Here is a 24,590-nt window from a genome sequence, read left to right as displayed (position 1 = left end):
ATAAATTTAATGGATTTCTTAGTAATTAATTTAGAAGATAATCAGTCCACAATTCCTTACAATATATTTATTTGATACTGCATGCATATGAAATATGAAAACTAGTTTAAATGGCTCATATTGTTATGATGACAGTTAATCCAAAAAATTAAAATGTATACAACTTAAGTACGATCACTAGGTACAAAGACAGTCGGCCATTGATCTATAATATATTTGTCTCTTTCGCACGCGTAAAAACGATACTAATTTTTTCGCGGGCGAGTGAGACAAGCAGCGATAAGACAAGTGAGTTTCTCTCCTCCTGCGACCGTACTATATAAAAATTAGAAATTAACATTTAATTTAGCAAATAATCAAGGTCATCCACGATCAGTGTATAAAGGGTGGGTGTGGATAAACCACTTCATTGACAATTATTAATTTGACGCAATAGCAAAAACACGGGATTCTAGTTTAAAACTTTTGACACTGTAGCTAAAGTGTAAAAACAGGTAATTTTTAGTAAACCAGGCCGTTTTTCACACAGTAGCTAATTGAAGATAAAATGTAACAGCTATCGCATTAACAGAAGATGCGGTAGCTGTATAGAAGTTAGCTACAGTTGACACAAGTCGAGGCGGATATCACATGGCGAGTTAGACACTAGTAACGATTCACACGGTGTCAATGTCACCGACGTTGATTCGGTCCTCGGAAGCGGTTACCGAGAAGCCTAGTATGCGCGCGTCCACTTTTAGCATCTTGTTCTTTTTCGTCTTCTTCCCTTTGCCCTGTAAAGTGATACATGTCCACATAATCTATCATTGTAAAGATGAAAGTTTGAATGTTTGTACACGCAAACATTGGTGACGATTTATATTAGTGTCAGGGCCTATACACATCTCCACGTCACGACGTCGTCAACGTGGAACGGTGCGGTAACGTGGCACGGTACGTTGATAAGACGTGCACGTTAACCTAACGTAAAATGTACATGACGACATAGCAACATTGTACGTCGCCGTTCCTAGTAAAACTGCTACATTCTTCACTACTCATCTAGATGAGGACCGCACAATACGTATTCTACTTTTGCTATAGTTAAAACGGAGAAAGAGAGGAAAAAAGACGTGCATTTTTACGTAACGTTGACGTAAATTGCTGATCTACATCGAAAGACGATGTTGAATACTGGACGTGTTTACATTGATAAATTACCGCATCAGCCATGCCAAGGAAAATGTGGTACAGTTTGATACTTGATAGTAGCAATCATTGGGTTTTTGTGGAATATTATTTGTCATCTACACGGGTCTAACTTACAGAGCGTGGGGCGCGTCAACTTTTAAGCTGTCTACACATCAAAGCCGCCGGCTCGGCGACACAACCCGCCGGGCAAGGCCGGGGCTTAAACAAACTTGCCGGAGGCTTGCACTCATTCAGTTGCCCGCTGCCCGAAGCCGCCCGGTTCGTGCCGCCGGGCCGGCGTCTGAATCGCAACATTCAGAAGCCGCCGGGTTTGCCCGCCGGCATTACCCCGCCGGGTTCGTGCCACTTCGTGCTTTGGTGTGGAGACAGCTTTAGACCTTATCTATAAACCTCCCGTATTTCCTTCTTAAAATAAATAAATAAAATAAATAATTCCCTCCGTGCGCAGTTGCGAATAGATTCCCATACATTTTGCATTCGCGCAGTTTCAATAATCGCCGTATATGGACGAGGTGTAAGTTGACCTCAACTGACCTTCACCTCTTGGTAGTCGGAGCCGGAGTTGCGCGGGTTGATCGCCATCGCCGGCGAGCAGAGGTCATCCGACGGGGTCACCATGCCGACACGAAGCAACTTAGACCTGTCAACGGAAAAGGCGTCATACGATGAGCAAGGGAACTATTGTAGATGAGTTATGACTCATCTATACTAATATTATAAAGCGGAAGAGTTTGTTTGTTTGAACGCGCTAATCTCAGGAACTACTGGTCCGATTTGAAAAAAAAACTTTCAATGTTTGATAGCCCATTTATCGAGGAAGGCTATAGGAAATATATTATCACGCTAACACTAATAGGAGCGAAGATACAGAGGAAAATGTGAAAAAAACGGGGGAAAATATTTGAAAGTGCTTATCTCACGAACTATTGGAGCAATTTGGCACATAAATATAGAACAGACCAAGTGAGACATACGCTATTCATTTGCGGGAAATGTACGGTTTCTAATTCCTAATTCACGCGGACGAAGCCGCACGGAACGTCTAGTAATTATATAATACTAGATGACCCGGTGAAATATATTTCATCACTTGAAAATTCTCGTGTCACAATGTTAGTTACCATACTCCTCCGAAACTGCTTTACTGATTCTTACCTATATGCAAATTCAGTAGGTCTGAGAATCGGCTACTGGCTCTTTTTTATATTGATAAGTGCATTTGTTGAATAAATAATAGTAAATTATTACAACTCGAGACTGAGGGCGACCATTGTTTATGTGACGTTGCCATGGTGCCATACTTATTTAGTCACTTCAATAAAATAACATGGGCGAAATACTGTATATGGCAAAACAACATTTGCCGGGACAGCTAGTTTTGTATAAATACCGTCTCTCAAGGAACTGTCGCGCGAAGTCATTCGAGTCTTTGGACTCGTCGAGGTAGCACTTGATGTAGTCTTTCACCTCGTACGGTGACTCGATGTCCTTGAGGAAGCCGACGAATGTGGGCACTGGAATTGTATAATAATAATAATATATAAGTAGTAAATAAAAACATCTTTATTAAACATACTTCGATGACGTCAGCAACTCCGTTGCGCCAAAATTCGTTTGTCGCGTGGGAACCTTAGGCACACAAATCAAAGAGAGCTCGCAGCTTTTGTCAACGAAGCCGCAATTCTCGTATCGATCAATCATAGTAAAGGTTATCGCACATTACACCAACCCAACGCACAGTATGGCATCAGTTGTATGTAGTACTAGCTGTTGCCCGCGAATTCGTCCGCTATTTTATAAGTATCCTATGTTACTTCTGATATCCCCGAGAGTATGTGTACAAATTTTCATGACGATTCGTCAAGTAGTTTTTGCACACAGTAGTTACAAACATCCACGTTTTCACATATTTTAACGATGACTATTTATTAACCAGCGACATCAAGTTGACGACTAGTCGCTAGCTGGCTGGCTGTTCACACGGTGTGAGTTGATAAATTTACTTTTGTGTCCTAATAATATCGCCGACATTAAGACGGCGACTAAAGCAAAATTGCTGATTGGGTTGTTGTGGAGTCGGTGTCATTTTTATTATAAAAAAAAAATGCTTAACGCGGATAGAGTATACAATATACATAACTGACCATCAATCTTGTAACTCCAGGACGCCAGCATGTTGTTGCACCAGACTTCGAATTCCGCGGCCGGGGTGGTCTCCTTCTTATTGGTTGCGGCAACCGCTGGTTTCTTCTTCGGCTTAGCTGGTTCCGCCGGTTTCGGTGGTTCCGCAGGTTTCTCCTGCTTCGGTTGCGCGACATTCGGTTGTGTGTCCCAAAAACCACCTGCTGGCGTCGCATGTTCACCATAGAAACGGTTTCTTTCTACGGACGGATAGACAAAATGAGAGTTAGACAAGACAAAGTGACATTCAATGGAAATCCACTATTTTGTCGATAAAATCAAAATCAAAAAAAATGTCAGTGTGTCGATTCATTTCCATGTCTACTGTTGTTACGCTAGCCTTTCTGATATAAAATATGCAACTTTTATCTTTCACTACTTACAAATTATTGTAATCTGCTTCCTCTTAAGTATAGGAATTTTGCGAAGAGCGAGATCATAGTATTTGGGCACGCTTAGTACATCGCATTGTGACACACGGGGAGCGTAAGTGTAATACACAAAAATTATGTTCAACAGTGGTTATGTTTTTCTTTTTAAGTATGTACACGTATATTTCTCTGGCACGCTTTCGGGCCATTAGATTCCTCTGTGAGAATATCACAAAGTACCTCGAAGTTTGCTTTTTCAAGCTATGTTCAGGATAGTTTCTCGAGCGCCAGGTTGTACTCACCCCCATTATGCGTGTTGGCCCAGGGGGCGTGGTTAGTTGTGGGCGGGGCGGCGACTTGTACCTCCTCGACCGCAGCAGCTGCCGCAGCGGCAGCCGCTGCCGCCGCCGCTGCCTGCCGCTTCGTCTCCGCCTGTTTAAAGCCATACTATATCTAGAGCCAGCAAGCATCACAAAAATTAATTCCTACGCTGAAAGCGGACCGGTCAAAAAAATACAGATCAAGATTGACTTTGAAATGACATACCCCGACCGAATGACTTAGGCCTGTTATAGTTTGTGCGTTTTAAGATGATATGGGTGACACCTTTCATATTCCTTGCTACGGGTTTTTTTCACAAGAAAACAAAAAAAAACAAAATGTAATAAATTACATTCCATCTACAAAAACAAAAGTTTCCTATAATTGTAAATGAATAAAAATGAAAGTTGCTAAATGCTAACTTATTAATATAAAATTATCAATTTTAACTGTGAATATTATTGTTACGAAAATATTTGAAAAATGTCAGATGCATGAAATGGAACTTATGCTAATAGAGATTGACACTGTTGAATCGAAATCAAATCGATAAAAATGGCGGCCATTTTAAATCGCCGGCGCCACTCTGAAACTTCAGTACGAAATCGATAATTTCGATTGCAATTCCTTTACGAAGTGATTCGATATTTTTAAATTATCGATTAATTTTCTTAGGTAACTTTCCTACTATTGTCAATTATAATGTGTCACCCATATCATCATAAAACGCACAAACTATAACTACCTATGAATCTTTATTTAATTTCTCTGAGAGTATAGATAGTAGTACTACGGAAAAAAAATCATAGCCTGACCTTTATTTTAGTCGGGTTATATCAATTCAATGTAAATCCAGGGGGGTGAGTAAAGATCTTTTCTTTAACGCTTCTTTATAGAATCGCCGATCAAAATGTATGGAATTGACATAAGACGAGTCGAACGTCAACTTCATATTAACGAACGCTTATGTCAATACCATACATTTTGGTTGGCGATTCTATAACGAAGCGATAACGAAAAAGTTTTGGCTAAATGGCCTGATCTGTCGGTGTGTTTTGACACAACACGACCAAATTGCGTAGATCCATCATCTGCTTGTGTAGGAAAACATCGTGAGTGATCAATGATCACACAACCAGACGTGGTGAAAACAAAGATAAGTATATCCGAAAAAAATGCAAGGTTTCCGATCTCACCTGTATCTCAGCCAGACTCTGTCCCGGAGTATTGTTAGTCGTTTTCTTCTTAGCCCATCCCACCGCAGCTTGCATCTCCTAAGAAATTTAACACATTAATTTCCAGTTCTAATTGATTGCGTATTCATTCACTTTCATAGATTCATCATCTGTTAGCGCCGAACGTTTTCAAACATAACTTATCAAAAAATGTTTGGTCATAAAAAGCTACGACGCTGCCTCACCTGTTCCCTGGCGACAGCGGCCGCCTGCTGCTGCGCGATGATCTGCATCATCTGCTGCTGCTCCCTCATCTGCTCCAGCTTCTTCTCTCGCTCCAGCCGCTGTATCTCCGCCAGTGTGAGCCCGTCCTTATTCGTGGAGACGGCCTGCGTCGCCGACCACGGCGCCTTCTTGATCAGGGTCTCTATTGGCTTCGGTTGCGATTCCTATAGGGTCAATTTTAATAACAGCATAAGCGTACATTCGACAAACACAAAGAGATACGCAGAAAACATTAGACTGGCCATAGACGGACCGCAAGTGCAGTCGGGACCGACCGCTCAAGACCTGCTCGAGCGGTCCGTGTATTGCCGTCCGTGTAATTTAGTATGGAAACTGCAGATTGCCGTGCGGCAACCGCATCTTGCAGTCGGTCGTGGCCGTAAGATGCGGTCCGTCTATGGCCAGCCTTAGAGTAAATGCTTTCTTACCTGTGTTTTTTTTGCTACCTCCATATTCCTGCGTTTCTTTTCCTCTTCAGCAGCAAATCTTTCTTCTTCTTTCCTGTTCATGACATTTTAAATTTAGTCTAGTATTATATTATTATAATACAGCGGTTCGATTCGGCTTCCGAGTTACCAGACCGCTCGTGATACAATTTAACACAGACATAAAGTAGACCACAGGGAATAACAAAGTCTTTATCGCGGGAAAATGTACGGTTTCTACGGGATTCAATTATACGCGCAGGGTCGCCGGAAACGTTATTATGTAAGGACGACACAAGTCTCTGATTTGCCATCTGATATGCTCAGACGGCTCTTTTTTTTACGCGCATTAAATGAATTTCATGAATTTACTAGTATTTTTATTCAAGACAATCAATGAAACATGAAATAACACCATAAATAATAATAATCAAACTTTGAAACGGCCATAAAATGCCCATGCAAATTCCGATAACACACTGGCCGAGGTAAAATTCGCTGCAGTACTGTATCGAAAAATAACAACTTAAAATATTACTAGCAATATCCCGCTACTTCATCATTATCATAAGCAGGAACACTTTGCTTTTATAAAACTTTATTTTCGGTAGTTTTTGTAGTATGTTTTGTGCTAAATTTTAACGAAATGTGTCCAGTACTCAGCACATTCAAACAAACAACATATTTAAATAATCAGTAATAAGTATGGCACTAAGTTTTCAAAGATCTGTGACCAATGACGCTGCTTCGTATTAGGCTGCGTTTCCACTGAAGCGGAGCGGAGCGGAGCTTAGCGGTGCCGAATTGACCAATCACCTTGCTTGAAATCTTCGCTGTCATTCCACTGGAATAGCACGATTGGTTAATTCGGGCACAGCTAAGCTCCGCTCCGCTTCAGTGGAAACGCAGCCTTAAGCAGTTTATGACAGGCGACAGCCGTATTGACACTACATCATAGAATCATTTACATAAACAGGTTGTTCGGCAGTTCGGGTGAACACCGTTATCCTTAACACCATCAAATAAGCCCGTCATTTGAGTTCCCAGCATTGTTCTCATAGAAAAAGTTGTCCATTTTGGCGGGCTTATTTGACGGTTTTAAGGATAATGGTGTTCACCCGAACAACCAGTATAGAAGAGACTGTAATTACGTACTTTTTCCGTTCCACTTCTTCTTGAGCGCGCATTTCTTCCAGTTTCTTCTTGTTCTCTTTAATAACACTCTTCTCTGGCCCCTTAACAATAGTGAAGCCTTCTTTCACCCACTCCTGTCAAAAATAATTATTCTTAAAATACATCAGTTCACTTGTTTTACCTCTAACGGAGGCACTTGGAGACATTTATTGACTAGTTATTTTAATTTAATGAAGGTTTTGACATAAACTCCGTATATTTACTCTCAAACTATTTATTCAATTAAAGTTTAAAACTGTCTTCAATTATGAGTTCCTTATGTCAATAGAAATTTGCAAATTTCTATCATTCCGGCGCGACAAAATAAAATCTAATTAACCTTGCCTGTTGGTAAATAATCAAAGACATGTTTGTCAAGCGTGTTAGATTCTATATCCTCATAAGACATACTAACCTCTTCTCCCAATTTTATGGCACAGACCTTAACCACAAATACACTCATAAATTGATAGTTTACTAATATATATATAAAATTTATGAACGACTCATCGTTAATTTCAAATTTGACTTATGGCTCACTTCAAACATTAATAGAATTTCGTGAGATATTATAATATTGATATGTCTTGCTATTATAATAATATATAATAGGTATTTATGATAACTGCACGGAGAACTATATTCATTGTGAATGCTGTGTACACCTGTAGTTAACTTTTGTTTTAGAATAATATAGCTGTAAAGAAATGATGTAATTTTGTAGCAATAAGTTATTGGTGTATCAGTTTAAATAAATAAATAGATATGTATTGCAGAATATTCGAGAGTAGATCAGGATCGCAATATTTATTAGATAACGCCTAACGTCTTATTATTAGGAGACCAAATCAAACCTTCTTTTCTCGTTCCAATTCTTTTTTGCTCGGCTTCTCTTCTTTCTTGCTCTTTGATGGCGACGATTCAGCTGACCGCTTCTGCGAAGAATCACAGACGAGTTTTTAAGCCGCGTAAATAAGAAATTCCTCGAGAACCGTACATTTACTGCCTACTCTATCTGTGCCAAAGAACATAAAAACGGACCAGTAGCTGCGCGTTCCAATAATAATAATCAAACACTTCTATTTTTTAATGTATCCCTAAGTTCTAGCGGACCAGACGGGCGTACTTCTGCCGGGCTGATTTGTGCATACAAACCACCTGCGACGTCACCCCAATGCGCACATAACGATTCATTTAAATCAGTCCTGCCGCTTAGATGAAATTCAGTGACAAATACACATAAAGTAGAATAATAATAAAGTATAAAGTTTAGTAATTTTAGTATATAAAATAAAAAACTATAAAGTTTAGTATTGATGAAGGTAAACTAATAAATAGTAAACTAACCTCAACTTTTTCCTCTTCCTTCTTAACTTCTACAGCATCCTCCTTCTTTTCTTCTTTATTCTTCTTATTCTTGGTCTTTGTTGCTGCATTCTCTTTGTTCTTTGTCGCCTTTTCTGCCTCCGGCTTAGTGGGTTTGGCTTGCTTGGTCTCCGTGGTCTTCTGAACTTGTGGCGGTGGCTTGATCACTTCGGTGGTACTGGTGGGTTTGGGTTTGGGTTTTTCCTTTACCTGAGTAGAATAATGAAATTATACTTCCACGCTCCTTATAGCTTACCGTTGCGCCCTCGTAATGTGCCTTAGCCAATATATTTTGGTTATCGCGCGGGAACCGTTCATATTTTCAGGATAAAAACTACGGCCGTTCGCGGGAATCAAGGCACCAAGCCATACTTAAACACTTCCGATTTATTAGTATGGATATACAGGGTGCAATTAAACCTTCCTACCAAATTTTGATATATTGATCCTTGTTAAAAATAAAAATACACGTATTTTTTCTTTTATGATCACTTAGTACTAAAATGTTGAGAAATAGCTTCCGAAAGTTATCCTAAAAAACCAGCCAAGTGCGAGTTGGACTCGCCCATGAAGGGTTCCGCATCAATAATAAGGTTTATTTTTATGAAATTAAGAGGTTTTTGATTTATTTTCATATTTCAGTTGATTCAATGAAAGTTAAATTATGGTTTATCATTCATGAGGTATAAAAAAATTACTTGCTAGATCTCGTTCAAACCAATTTTCGATGGTAGTTTTTATATACATCATATATTTTTTTAGAATTATCATGCCCCTACTTTAGAAGTTAGAGTGAGGGGGACACACATTTTACCACATTGGAAGAGTATCTCTCGCAAACTATTCAGGTTAGAAAAAAATGATATTAGAAACCTCAATATGATTTTTGAAGACCTATCCATAGATACCCCACACGAATAGGTCAATTTTTGATAAAGAAATTTTTCAATTTCTTTATCAAAATCCTAATGCGGTTCACAGACTACATCTACTTACTAAGTTTCAATAGTATAGCCTTTATAGTTTCGGAGAAAAATGGCTGTGACTTACGGAAGGATGGACAGACAGACAGACATGACGAATCTATAAGGATTCCGTTTTTTGCCATTTGGCTACGGAACCCTAAAAATACTAGAATTAATGGACACGACGTGTCGCCCGCGCTTGATGTGCCCCCGCGCGCGCCCTCCCCCCGCGTCACCCCCTCCTATATCCACCGCCGCGAGTGACCGTTCTGCAACGATTTTAAATGGGATAAAATATATCATTAAAAAGAATAACACCCAAGTTTTTTGGTTAAATAAACTCTCCTAATGATACCTAAGTCCTGGAAAAATTTTGGCAGGAAGGTTTAATTGCACCCTGTATATTAGTATAGATTCTTTATTTGCTTACGTCAATCTCAGGCGGCTCAGTCTTCACCTCAGGCGGCGGCGCAAGCAAAGACTCATTCTGTATTAGTTTTTGGAGCTCCTCCAAGTCTGGCGTCGCTTTAACCGCATTCGCAAAATCATCGCTCGTTATTATGCTCGTGGGCGTAGGAGATTCGGTGACGAAGGGTTGGGCAGTCGGTAAAGTCTGGTTCGCCCGCAGCTGCGCCAGTATCTGGTCCTCCGTCTTCATCTCCTTGGCGATGTCCTCGGGTAGCAAAGAGTTGGAAGATATGGCAGAGGTAGGCTGCAGAATCACATAGAAACGGTCACTTTTATAACAAAAATAGTTTATGAATTTTTGGAAGCAGAATTTAATAAACTATAAGTAGTGATAATTAAGATTTTTACAAAGTTGGTAAAAAATAATATACTAAAAAAATATGTAGTTTTGGAAGCAGAATTCAATAAACTAGTGATAATTTTTGATTTTCACAAAGTTGATAGAAAATAAAAAATATGAAAATAAATGTGTCAAAAGGTGAAACCTACCTTAATAAGAATAGGTACACTCCAATACTTATATCTGTAGGTGTTTATCTTTTAGGCTACGAATAATAAAAACTAAGGAAAAGTAACTCCGTCAAAAAACATGCTCCACAATACTCGTCAAAAAAGTGTACCTTAGGTGACCTTGAGCGGTACTTTACATGACAGATCAAAAGGAACCAAATTTAAAACGGTACTATATAGTATGGGAGTTACGATTCCTTAGTTTTTATTATTCGTAGCTTTTAGGTAATATTATTATCTATTTTCTGGAGAGAGTAATTCGTCGGGTAAGCATTTGTGTACTAACCTACAAAAATTTTTGTTTGGTTATGAATGCACTCTTTTTCTTAATGATCTAAAGAACATAACTACATTCATAACTTCCTGAATTAATAATTCAAAGCGTCCAATTAACAGTAAATTCTTTGAAAATCCAAGGGTAGGTACATATTATATAGCTATAGGTATCCTAAATGTTCTACTACATTCGTAATATACATAGTACATAGTTTTGTACACAATACTGCACATATTTAATGAGACAGGAACGACAAAAATCTGTTTAGCTGGTGGAAGTGAGTGGTTAGTGTCTAAACACTAATATCTAGCCTTACTAATCTGCTTAATTTTTTGCTATGGATGTCACCTAAGTGTCTAAATACACTAGGCCGAAAATACGCGGCCGAAGTTCGGCGCGATTACGTCAGAAATGGGCTACGCATACAATATAACGCGACGTAATTTCGGCATGGTGTGTCATCACTCATCAATTTCAATGCAGGCGTAATCATGCCAAACTTCGACCGCGTATTTTCGACCTACTGTATTTAGAAACTTACGTGACATCCATACCAATAAAATTAAATTAAGAAATTAAAAAAAAAAACCCCTCCAAAACAACTTTAAAAAGTAATGAAATAATATTTTCTGCCTTTAAGTTCAAATAAACTACAACCTACAACCGCCAAGTCGCTGGTTACCTATCTCGATTCAGAATGAATGATCGCGATGACGCTGTGAATTGATCCTTAAACTTGTTATGTGAAATCAAACATCTACATTAGCGGTCCCCCGACACACCTTAACAACAATTATGGACTAAAATATTACTTTACACAAGTTAGAAATTATTTGAACTTAAAGGCAGTAAATATTATTTCATTACTTTTTAAAGTTGTTTGGCGGGGCTTTTTTTAATTTTCTTAATTTAATTTTATTTCATACTTTTTAAACTTGTGTTGGTTATAGTGCAGAATAATTCCTATCAACAGAATTATATTCTCATGATTACCATCTATCAATGTCCTTTTCGATGAGGCCGTTAATATGAGCCAAAAGTTTATATATTTAATATAAGAGTTCCATCTCTATCAATTCGACAAGTAAAAAAATAAGTCGTGTAACTTCAAGATTCTTTATTTAAAGTAAAAAAAATAACAAAATTAACACAATATTATAAGTCAAGTAAAAGTAAATCATGAAAAAAAACAAGATGTCATACAGAACAGGTGTTAGTCAGCTCTTTAAAAAAGCTCGTTCCAAAAGCATGTTTTAGGGATAATATCGTATATTAATTCGAATTTTTTGTTGGTCGCGGTCCCTTTGATCGGAACGGTGCCTTTAGTCAAACGAGCTGAACAAAGCATCAAAAAAGTCAATACATAATTTATTTTGAGTTAAAATGCATTGTATGCATTTTTCACCCTCGTATCGGGTGCGTGTTAATATTTTTTAATGTCTATGAGACTCAATTTGGATAAAAAAAATAACTACCAACAAAATTTACCAAGCCCCAGCAACACTAGTGAAAGGCAAAGATCCGAATCCGAACAAAAATTAAACTAAATGCTCAAATCAAAAAAGCGGAATGCTTAATAACCCAAAAACTACATAAAATAATGAACAAAAATCTATAAAGTACTTACATTAAAAAATGGTAAAAAATCAGTTTGTCTTAAAACTATGAAATGTACTTTAAAGTACATTGTTGCACAGCCATGCAGCAAAAAAAAACTTTTAACACTTAAGGGTCATCTCCCACTGCAAACGTGACGCGTTGATGCCTTTCTGTATTAAATTTTAAAAAATGCATCTCACGGCATCTACGCGTCATGTTGCACTCTGAAGTTCTAAACTGAGCCTTAACAATAATAAATAGCAACTAGAACTAATTAAAGAAAATCCTACACCTCCAATATCACATATTATTTGTGGAGATACTAGCCTCCAGTTTCTAGCCATAAAGTATAAAAAGAAAAACATGAGTTTGCATAATAATATAGAAATACTAATTTCATACTTTTGTACTAAATATTATATCATCACTGGAAAACCTGGTTTAAAAAAATAAACATAAGGCTTCAGAATGTTGCCTACTTTAGACAACCAAATGACGACTAAACATACAACACTTATTTCATATTACTGCAATAAAAGAGTAGGCAGCTGTGTAGAAGCAGTTTCACTTAGATATCATAAAGTTTGATAACGATTTTAACATAATATCACAATAATTGTCCATCAGTAAGTCCAACTTCTGGACTGTGTTGTGCTGTGTTGGACTACACCTTTCTGCCGTTATAAAAACGAGCTATAGCTTATAGCAAAACAAAACAAAAAATAACTCTAAAACATAAGTAAATAACCTAGCCTAAACATATATTATGAATATATTAATGTAAAATCAAAACATATACTTTTTACATATCATTGTATAATCCTTTATACAAATCCATTTCCTATAAGGCGAAATATTAAACAAGGAGTGTAGTTATTTATAAGGGCCTGTATTCACTTTGATTATAAGTGCAAGTGTAGAGATTAGGAGAAAATAAAGAACTTGCACTAATCAGTCGCTGTCCACACTGGCTTTCTCCTGATTACTAATCATCTGCACTTGCACTAATCAAAATTAATACAGTCCCTAATATCGCCACATAATATCGTATTGTTTAAATTTTAAAAGATCAAGTCACATTTCTTGACTGCTTGAAGTTAAGGCGTTTGTGCATAAAGCCCGCTGTACAGTGTACACATTGGACCAACATTGGGCGAACGCACTGGGCCAACGAGTACGGAATATCGCCCTCGACTTATGGCCAAGTAGACCTCTACGTGTTGGCCAGCGCGGCTAATTGTGTAGACCTAATGTGAACAGTCGGCTTTACACGGAATTTTACTATCCGGCGTTCCGATTTTTTTACGTTTCGAAATGGAAAAAAAAGATTTGATTGATGCACTTGTCAGTCTTTTTGCTCGCTCAGTATTTTTACTTTTAGTTTTCGGGTAGCTCTCATTGAAAGTACACGCCATGAAGCCCCAAAGTTTCTAGAGACGTCGTCAGTTGCTTGCTGTAACACCCTACGTGCGAAGACGTACAAGAACAATTTTGGGTGCATCCCTTTATAAAATGACAGAGCCATTTTACATAAACCATTAATTTGAATTTCTTTCGTAAATCAAGAATGGACGAAAAGTTATTTTTTACAACTATGAATATTTAGTACTAATGCTCATTAACATTACGGATCCGGATGCAGTATACAAGCTTATATAAATATTTGATTTCTGGCGCCTCGGGCCGGAAAAAAACAGACCAGAAATAGAAAAGTAAAAAATCGGACGGTAAAATTACGTATAGAGCACAAACTATTATATATATTTTTGCATGTGTGGTCTGCCATGATATAGGAGCGTAAAAAATCGGAGCGTCGGATAAAAAATTCCGTGCAGTGCATAAACGCTCTAAGTACCTAATCGTGTCGGGTCTTCGTGGCTTAGCGCAACCGAAGTGGGGAAAGTAAACCACTCTGAAATAAATAACGATAAGTCAACATCTCGTTAATCCGGCAATTCGATAGATCGGCACGACCAATAAACCGGCACCTTTACAGGTGACGGATTATTATATTATTTTCCCTCGATTTCCTCTATGAAATGCTTTAAGTTATTCATTATGACTTTTTCACTATAATCGGATAGTACATTCCAATATCTGACAAGTGACACGGTTTTAATAGTGCCGGATATAAAATAATACTGTATTATATTATAATCAACAATATTGAATACTATAAATCCCCTATCATAGAATAGTATAACTGTTATATTTTATAGTGATGCAGTATGCCCTGTTTCGGAAGACTGGACTTGGGAGTTAGGAGAATTTATTTAATAATATTTTTTTAATAAATATATTCAATATCGTTGTATTCATATATAAAACAATAAGACAAAAAAATATAAACACTTCGAAGCGCGCGTACTTATACAATATACATAATATAGCCTAGTATACGAATGCCCAAAATGCTTCAAACGGGACCTTCTTTGCCCCCCCCTCCATCGAGCTCACCTCGGAGGGGTCAGGACTTTTTGTATGTTTATCTCCTAACTAGTCTAAACAAGGTACCAAAGTCAAAATTTCTGCTTTCGACTTTTCCAAGCAGAGTCATTCGTTTACTAGGCTAATATACGGTATACCTAGGTCCTAGGCCGTATACCTAACGTGACCATTTTTCAACCAATCAATCATTATTTTTCATCAAAACGGGACGTCAAAATTCCGATATAGTGACCATTGATCAGCATCTATGTTTTTCCGATTTCAAATGCTGTTGTATAACATAGAATGCCTTTGACACAGAATCTTGATCAAAAGCGTAGCCCGGCGCCATGAAAAATGCTAAAATCTGTATGGCATTTCTCACAGCTTACATCCGAGGGTTTACTTTGCTGCTATATTATATGCAAGGGTATTTTGTTTCTAAGTTGACATTAAAGATACGCGCACATTGTGATGGGCGTAGCAAGGCGGGCCAATTTTTAAACCAGTTTTATGATCGATAGCCTTGGTTGCATTGGATAACGAATGCTCAAAATGGGGGTGTGGTTGGAAAAGTCGAAAGCAGAAATTATGACTACGGAACTTTGTTTGGACTAGTTAGGAGATAAACATACTAAAAGTCCTGACCCCTCCTTCACATATGGACCATCTTAATGGGAACCCTTCGGCACGGTTTGGTCGGTTTCTAGAGACTGGTTGCTCGCCTAGAGCCTTTTTTGTGATCGCATCGGCTTAATCTTGGGTTGATTTGACCAGACTATTCTGGTTTTGGACTGGTCTACAGGCTGTTCTGACATAAATTCGGTCCCATGTGACTAGAACAGGCAATGATGAAATTTTTAAGAGATTTTTGAGTAACTTAGATAACAGGAAAAATGATTACTCGAAATTACAAAGTACACTGAGCCTCATACCGCAGAAAGACTAAAAAAATGTATTTTTAGGTAAAATTAGTCTGCACTAACCATAGATTAGGATTAAATATTATTAATTTGACTATTGGCAATAAAAATGTAGAAGATTTTTTCTAATAAGAATGAAATTTTCAGTTTTATAAAACTAAGTACAGATTTGTTGATATACGACTTTTCTATGGCCATTGAAAAATCAATGATTTTTTCTTAGAGACAAGAAAACCCAGAAAAGTTATGTTTTATAAAAGACCATAAAATAAACTATCTTTCATCTATTTACTGTCTTCGAAAATTCCTGATATTTCAGAAAATAGAAATATCCTTAGGTCGTATAATTGATGTGTGTGTTTGAAAATCTACCACTTTTAGAAGCTCATAGCGCAACGATTAGAGATAAATACAAAGTGTGAAGGACAAAGTCGTACAGAAATTTAGTAGCATTTCTTGTGTAGTACAATAAAATTTCGTACGAAGCACCTTTTTCGAAAATTAGTCAGTAAACCAAGAAATAGGTCCTTCTTTTCCCCCCCTCCCCTCCGGCTCACTTCGGAGGGGTCAGGAATTTTACTATGTTCATCTCCTAACTAGTCCAAACAAAGTTCCGTAGTCATAATTTCTGCTTTCGATTTTTCCAACCAGAATCATTCGTTTACAAGACTACGAGTGCGCGACGATTTTTAAAAAAGTGTATGAGAAATGCGACCGCCCCGCTGCGATATGTCATGATGTGCGCGTACATTAGGATTAAAGAGTGCACTTACATTTTGACTAGGGACAGTCTGACACGTTACGCGCAATAGTTCAACTCAAATCGGGACAATTGTGTGTCCCGACGTCTGCAGGGACACCGGGACAGACCACCGAACAGAAAGACAGTCCCGTTCAAAAACGGACGTATGGTCATGTTAGGTATACCCCGTACAGTCGATAACCACTAGCTTCGACAGAATGCTAAAGTATCATCGAGGAAATTGATTCCTAGGCAGTTGACAGACCAACGTCATTTGGTCGGATCTTGTCAATTTAATGTTATAGTTTGTGCGTTCTAAGATGATATGGGTGACAGTTTTCATGTTCCTTGCTACGGGTTTTTTTTTACAAGAAAACAAAGAAATCAAAATGTAAAACAAAAAAAAATCAAAATGTAATAAATTATATTCCATCTACAAAAACAAATGTTTCCTATAATTGTAAATGAATAAAAATGAAAAGATGCTAAATGCTAACTTATTAATAAAAATTATAAATATTAACTGTGAAATAGGAGTATAAAATTATTATTACGAAAACATTTGAAAAATGTCATATGCATGAAACGGAACTTATGTCAATAGAGATTGACTCTGTTGAATCGAAATCAAATCGATAAAAAAGATCGGCCATCTTAAATCGCCGGCACCGCTGAAATGTCAGTACGAAATCGATAATTTCGATTGCAATTCCTTTACGAAGTGATTCGATATTTTTAAACTATTGATTAATTTTTGTTAGGTAACTTCCCTACTATTGTCAATTATAATCTGTCACGCATATCATCATAAAACGCACAAACTATAATTGTGACCTGTCGGCTGGATTTGACATAACACGACCACGACACAACGTAGGTTCCCCATCTGCCTAGGAATCAGCTTTTCTGATAGTAAAAACAAACCCCCTTACTAATAAAAGTATTTCTACCCAAAGTATAATTAAGGCTTCAGTCTCAAAATAAGCGGGAAGCGGGGCAGGAGCGGCGGTGGCATGAGTCGTGACATCGACAGTCGTAGGTTGATATGGATCAGCCGTCTAGCGGCGAACGCCGCGCGGCGTACTAGACGGCTTAAGCATATAAAATCTATACATTGTTACGCGCTGCGCCGCTCCCGCCCCGCTGCCCGCTGATTTCGAGACTGAAGACTTAGGCTGGATTTATGCGGCGGCGCAAACACGCGAATTGGCAGAGACAAGCAGATCACGTTGTTTGCTCTGTAAATATTTCTATTTGTAAAGGGGTGAAAGTAGATACTGTACAAAACAAATAGACTACGGGACAGCACAAATTTAAATAATAATAAAAAGGAATCAAGAAATTGGAAAAAAATGGAAACAGAACGTTACTCAAACCCAGACTCAACTACATTTAAATTTTGTCATGGAATTTATTTCTAATGCAGTATATCACCATCAAACACGAAATTGTAAATCAAAAACTTCCAAGGAATCGTACGTCCGAAATCTCCGTAAATTAAAAATCTAGAGGGCGTTATTGCTCAAATATGACTTTTGTAGGCCACCATTTCTTTGTTGTAAAATATACCAAACAAACATGGGATACAACCATACATAATTTTCACTTAAGCGAAGTCCATTTCTAATAAATAAAAGTACTGAAGTTACACAATAGGTATATATTACGCAAAGATCGGAGCAGAGGGCGTTACTAGCGCATACAGTAAATAATCCGACCAAAATCCGACATGTTGCACAAGTCATATCAGAATATTGACAGAAACGTTGTCAAACATCGAACAAAACTTTTTGTTGACTGTCTGCGCTAGTGCTGCCTCTAACAAGAAAACATTGCAGTAATATATCCTATTAATAAGATAAATAATGTTTTGTACTTGTCAGCTAAGCGTTTTTTTAACAAGGAAAGATTGTAGCGCGTTTCCATTGTGTAAATAATTGAATTACTAGGGATTACTTAAAAAATACACACCTTTTACTAATAAAAAGATCCTTACTGTATACAGACCTTGTAGTTTTACAATGTTTGTCTGTTCAGCGACTTTTCTAGCGATCAGACAAAACATAACATAAATACAACGTCAGCTCACAGTGCTAATCTATTTATTAGTAAGTAAGTAAATATTTGGTGCATCGTCTGTATGTTTAGGATAATTAGCGATACTAATGTTAAGTATAAATATGATAACTTACAATAAATAATAACTTACATAATATACCCAAAAAATAAACTATAGGATCTCCTATAGTTTATTTTTTAAGCAATGACGATTCAAAGGTTATGTAAGCCTGTAGAAATTACATTTTAAATTTAAAATAATAAGCTTCACATTTTCCTAACTAAGCTTCGCAGATATTTTATTTTGCACTAAACTAAAGATTTACTCTTTGTTGCCTAAAAATATATATTTATAATTTACCTAAATAAGCAATTTTCTGAATATATTTTCTTTTTTAAAACTTTAAAATTTCTGAAAAAGTTTTAAAAAAGTTTCTGAACCCACCACTAAAATAAAAAAAACGCTCTTATTATTTTTTTATCAGTTTTACCCGATGTAAAAAAATTTACGTGGGAGAGCCATGTTTCGGCACGAATGGGTCGGCTCGACCGAAGAAATACCACGTTCACAGAAAACCGGCGTGAAACAGCGCTTGCGCTGTGTTTCGCCGAGTGAGTTAGTTTACTGGTGGCCCAATCCCCTACCCTATTCCCTTCCTTACCCTCCCCTATTCCCTTCCCTCTCCTATTCCCTTCCCTTCCCATCCCTACCCTCCCCTATTACCCTATTCCTTCTTAAAAGTCCGGCAACGCACCTGCAGCTCTTCTGATGCTGCGAGTGTCCATGGGCGACGGAAGTTGCTTTCCATCAGGTGACCCGTTTGCTCGTTTGCCCCCTTATTTCATTAAAAAAAAAATTTGGTCTCCATGACGCTCGAGTGACTACACGAATAGCAAGAATAAATAACTTGATTTTTTATCGATATCATATTTTCTAGACCTTATAATAGTAGGGGAGGGGAAGGTCCCCCTACATGCCGATTTCTCGGAGGATATAATATATTTAGTATGTTGCTTACTGCTGTAATATGTTTTGTGCTTACAGTTACTATTGTAAAAGGAATAAATAACTTAAAGTACTTAAATTCTGCTTCCAAAAATCTAGACTGAATTATTTAAATGTTAAAAATATCCGACTTATGAATAATTGGAAAATCTTAGGAGAAAAATGTATGACATGCGTTTCCAGCATTCGCCCTTATTTCTTAATATAATATTAACACAGCTTAGGCATTAGGGACGAGTCAGTATTTAATAGGCTATATGTATTTGTCAAGTGACTTTTCCAATGTGCCAGGCAAAGATAAACAGAACTTGTGTAGTTATTCGCTATGTTAATATTATTATTAGTAATTAGGTACATTTATGTATGCGCTAGAGCATTGTGGTTGAGAAATCTAAATGTCCTAAGAATATGGTGATGTAGTGTATTGGGGGTGTTTAAACCCCTAATGCACTATATCACCATATTCTTTGAATGGATTGAAATTTCGCATTGCATTTTCACACAGCAAGAAGCAAGCGGTGCAGTAAGCAAAAGTGCATTTCAAGCGAGACATTAATATTATAAAAATATGTATTCATCATAATTTAAATATACATAGTATAGGGTGCATAGAATACGTTTTAATAGATAATGTATTATGAAATATAGCATGTGTTCTATGTGTTATATTATTCTATATGGTGACTTCTATGAAAAACAGCTATCGAGTTATTTTTTTTTTTCATTTTCAGTTGTATAATATGAATAACAAATGTCATATTAAAATATGAATCATCATTATCATTTATCACTCAACAACACACAATTCTTAGCATTAAATTAGAAAACAAATTTCATGACATAATAATGCGTATAATATGTCATATATATATAGATACCGCATGTCCCTCCATTTGTATGAAAACGAGCGTGCCTCTTTTTTCCTACTTACTGTGACGTACCGATGATAAGAAACGTGTCCATTATCTAGGCCAACGTTTCTATTTGAATTTATACAGCTCAATACGGCACAATTAGGCATTTAGGCATTTTTAAAAATCCGATTGACGTCTGATTCCGATAGCATACCAAAGAACAAACTTTCGAAAGACGAGCATTGCTCGTCGTTTGGGAACGCGATATTGCACGCGAAGTACATACCCATGTGGTATCTATCTTGATCTATATCTGTGTCATAAACTTTGTTTTCAAATTTTTCTAAAAGTTTTAATTTTCTTACTAATAAAAAGATTTACACTGTATATAGACGTCAAAGTTATACAAAGTTGACTTTTTAAGATATCAGACAAGGACAAACCATGGTAAAACAATGACATCTGCATACACAGATCTTTTTATTAGTAAGGGTATAAAGAACGAAGAAGCCACCATACTTATGTGAAAATTATGTATAGCTTAGCTGTGAATAGTGAATGTTTCATGATTATGTTTCAAGATTCCTTCATATTATAGCACAAGCTTAGTTTAAAGCACCAAAACAAAATATATTTTTTAGTTTCATGCATAATATTAATTTCATAGAAATGTTAGTGGTTTTTAAAGGTTGTTTTGGCGCTATTGAAACTGTTATTACAAATATTTTACAGATGATGAACTGAGATTATTTTATTTTCATTAATTTAAATTTCTGCACGTATAAATCTCTCTGGTCTGCTTGTCTCTGGCACATTGGCGAATTCGCATGACAGACAAACACAGCGAAACTTGAATACATACATACACTACACTATGTAAATATATTTACAGCTGGTAAGAGGGAATAAATATTATAATATACTTATTTTGTAATTACTTCACTAACAAAACACTCCTATAGGTTCGTACTACGTGTGGGCGTAGTTTTTATTTTAAACAGTCAACTCTTTAAAAATAAATCTCACTTCATCAAATGTATAACACAGATACGTGAGATGCATTACATGAACAATTTTTATTGCATTCTGATTCAATGTAAGACTTTATAACAATCGGTCAGGTTCTGAGGCTATTAAATACAAAACAAACTAATCATTTCTCTTATTGATATTATAATGATGTTAATTTTTCTACTTTTCTGAGAAAAGCAGTCAAATGCCACTCACCAACGCGCTAACAATAAAATAAACATAAATAATGCATCATAATATTTATGTTCGTTTTATTGTTACCGTGTATCTTGCATGTTACATTGTATCAGAATGCAGTATAGGTGATGCAAACATTGTAAGCATTAGATGCTTTAATTTTACCGTCAATTTGTAAATATCTTTGGATTGCAAATTGATTTAATTTGCGAATTTAAAATTTGAAAATACTTCTAAACACGAAATCTATTCCACCATCACAAAAGGAATATTATATCTTACGGTATTTACAATTTGACGATGAAATGCCGCATCTGATACAGTAGAATCTCGAATATCCGGATAGCCTTCGGAAAATGTATTTCTTAATAATTTCTTAGACTACGTACACAATATTATGTGTTTTTGACAAACACATAAAATTGTGTACGTAGTCAGCAATATGCAACAAGCCTGAATTTTTTCATACATTCAATTATCCTCGAATATCCCTAGAATATAGGCAACAATTAGTCCGGTTAATCGAGGGTCCACTGAACCTTAGTTTCACATACCTGTTGATCCCAGAAGTAGACGGGCAGATTATTAACACTCGACTCATTCCGAGCGTTGTTCACTGGTTGCTGCATCCATAACATATCACGAGAAGTCGTTGGCTGACTCCACAAAGTATCCTGTGAAACCATAAATAAAAATATGTATATAAATAAAAATGGATTTATAATTTTGTTAGTCTCGCTAAAACTCGCTAACGGCTAAACTAGATTTGACTAATTTTACTTTTGTAGTGTAAGTCCAGGGAAGGATTATATCAGGAAGGAAGTGATACGAAGTTCACTGGGTCGTCTAGTATGAAATATAAATCAAACAATCTGAAATGTTTTATAAACAGGTGTTCAAGAGAGAGACTAACCAAAAAAATCAAACATCGCCTGTCTTTCATATGCCAGGAGAAAAAGCACGACGCGGAATCATCGCCAAGTTATTTTTTCTGTATTGCTCTGTGCGCAAAAGAGTTCAACAGTTTCAGCAGTTCAGGGGCCCTATTATGAGCTCTTAAATCCATTCACTTTACGTCCTTATACAGTCAGATAAGGACGTAAAAGAATGGATTTAAGAGCTCATGATAGAGGCCCAGGAGCGTGAAGAGGTAACAGACAGAGAGACAGACTGAAAGTAATACTTTTAGAATATTCGTATGGATATAACAATTGAAATTGAATATTTACCCTCCCCACGTCAATACCGAGCGAGGGCTGTGGATTCAATATCTCACTAGCCGGCGGTCGGGCATCGAACCCGCTCATTCCAAACTGTGACATCATGTTCTGTAACAAAATTAATCTATACTAATATTATAAAGCGGAAGAGTTTGTTTGTTTGATTGAACGCGCTAATTTCAGGAACTACTCGTCCGATTTGAAAAATTATTTCAGTGTAAAATAGCCCATTTATCGAGGAAGGCTATAGACTATATTTTATCACGCTAAGACTAATAGGAGCCAAGAATAAGAGGAAAATGTGGAAAAAACGGGGGGAAATTATTTGAAATGAAAAAAAAAACTGTTCCTATGCTGACAGATTTTAGATTTTGGACAGTATTGAGTAGCAATATCCAAAAAAAGAAAACAGAAAATAACCACAACTTAATTATTATTAAACTTTCATTTTGATCGAAGTCTGGACAAAGCTCACGAAGTTTAGTGAGCTAGTAGTAACTATACAACTATAATTGATGTTTACATACATTTGATCAAAATGAATTGGAAGATGAACTAATTCGTATATTATATCTTCAAATGACCGAACATACGCTTAATATAAATGTCAATAGTCGTTTACTATTGAGATTTCGACAAGGCTTTATATGAACGTGGGTGACATTGACGGCAGCGCTGCTGGTAGAGAACTGTCAAACACATGTCTAAAATGACGTTTTTCTATGATAGAAGCGTTTAGTTCCTTTTCTCGCCACGTTCAAATAAAGCCTTGTCGAACTCTATGAGTGTGCCTAAATCTCTATTCTTCCTTCAAACCATTTAAGGTCGATTTACACGGGTGACTAACGGGTCGATTTTAGTCACCCGGCAAGTCACCAGTCGAATCGCCTGTCCAAGTCGAATCGCCACCCCATTTACACGGGTGACTAACGGGTCGATTTTAGTCACCCGGCAAGTCACCAGTCAACAGGTATTCGCAGCAAGCGATCGCTTGCGACTCAGCGTTTGCACGGTCGATTTTAGTCACCAGCCGCATGCGACCATTGGCCGCACGACTTTGGGGCTTGCGACTTTAGCCAGCATGCGGCGTAGTCGACTTGCCATTTACACGGTCTATTTTCGCCGTACGGCGGCAATCGTGCGGCTTCGTCACCCGTGTAAATCGGCCATTAGTCATTTTGCATGCGACTGACACTTTTATACACACTAGATGACGCCCGCCACTCCGTTGCGCCAAAACTCGTTTATCACGCGGGAACCGTACATTTTTACAGGATAAAAAGTATCCTATGTCTTCTCCCGGGACTCAAAGTATATCCATGCCAAATATCAGCAAAATCGGTGCAACGGTTTGGGCGTGAAGAGGTAATAAAATAAAAAAAAAATGTTTTATTCTTCACACAACAGGAACTTACAAGATAATTAGGTACATGAAATATTATACTCAATAGCTAAATCTTTGTGTGAACTGGAGCCTAAACTAGGTGACCCTGTATTTCAGGACTCCAGGTTCCACCCGCAGATACAGTAAAAGGTGTTCGCGCGAGTGTGTGTTCGTGTGTGTGTGTGTGTGTTTGTGTGTGTGTGTGTGTTTGTGAGTGTGTGTGTGTGTGTGTGGGTGGGTGTGTGTGTGATGTTTGTATATTATGTGTATTAATTTTTTTATGTAAGTAAGTAATATATTTTGTTATAGTTTTATATTTTTATAAGAATAATATTATATTATTAACAATATACATACATATACTTAAGTCTTAATACATGATATTATGATAAATACACATATACACATATTATATGGAATATTATACTAATTTATAATTTTTATTAGGTCATCTGATTCAT

At 36.9% G+C, this 24,590-nt stretch overlaps 1 protein-coding gene across 2 annotated transcripts in view; it reads right to left on the bottom strand.

Moving 5' to 3' along the window:
• Positions 1 to 276: 276 nt before the first annotated feature.
• Positions 277 to 24,590, bottom strand: part of LOC121738417 (GRB10-interacting GYF protein 2) — a 42,632-nt gene continuing 18,318 nt past the window's right edge. Inside the window, exons 14-27 of one of the 2 annotated variants that reach the window (XM_042130448.1) lie at positions 22,755 to 22,853; positions 22,080 to 22,199; positions 9,883 to 10,164; positions 8,470 to 8,697; positions 7,977 to 8,057; positions 7,105 to 7,217; positions 5,953 to 6,025; positions 5,485 to 5,688; positions 5,261 to 5,338; positions 4,046 to 4,175; positions 3,336 to 3,572; positions 2,582 to 2,705; positions 1,726 to 1,831; positions 277 to 773 (exon numbers count right to left, since the gene is read on the bottom strand). In XM_042130448.1, coding sequence (XP_041986382.1) covers positions 657 to 773; positions 1,726 to 1,831; positions 2,582 to 2,705; positions 3,336 to 3,572; positions 4,046 to 4,175; positions 5,261 to 5,338; positions 5,485 to 5,688; positions 5,953 to 6,025; positions 7,105 to 7,217; positions 7,977 to 8,057; positions 8,470 to 8,697; positions 9,883 to 10,164; positions 22,080 to 22,199; positions 22,755 to 22,853 — 1,992 coding nt within the window. In that variant the 3' untranslated portion in view covers positions 277 to 656. The remainder of the gene's footprint in view (positions 774 to 1,725; positions 1,832 to 2,581; positions 2,706 to 3,335; positions 3,573 to 4,045; positions 4,176 to 5,260; positions 5,339 to 5,484; positions 5,689 to 5,952; positions 6,026 to 7,104; positions 7,218 to 7,976; positions 8,058 to 8,469; positions 8,698 to 9,882; positions 10,165 to 22,079; positions 22,200 to 22,754; positions 22,854 to 24,590) is intronic. The other variant, XM_042130449.1, reaches the window with a different exon arrangement.

The sequence above is a fragment of the Aricia agestis genome, chromosome Z (genome assembly GCF_905147365.1).
Source record: "Aricia agestis chromosome Z, ilAriAges1.1, whole genome shotgun sequence".
NCBI classification, from domain to species: domain Eukaryota; kingdom Metazoa; phylum Arthropoda; class Insecta; order Lepidoptera; family Lycaenidae; genus Aricia; species Aricia agestis.
This window is presented reverse-complemented; position numbering and strand designations above follow the sequence as displayed.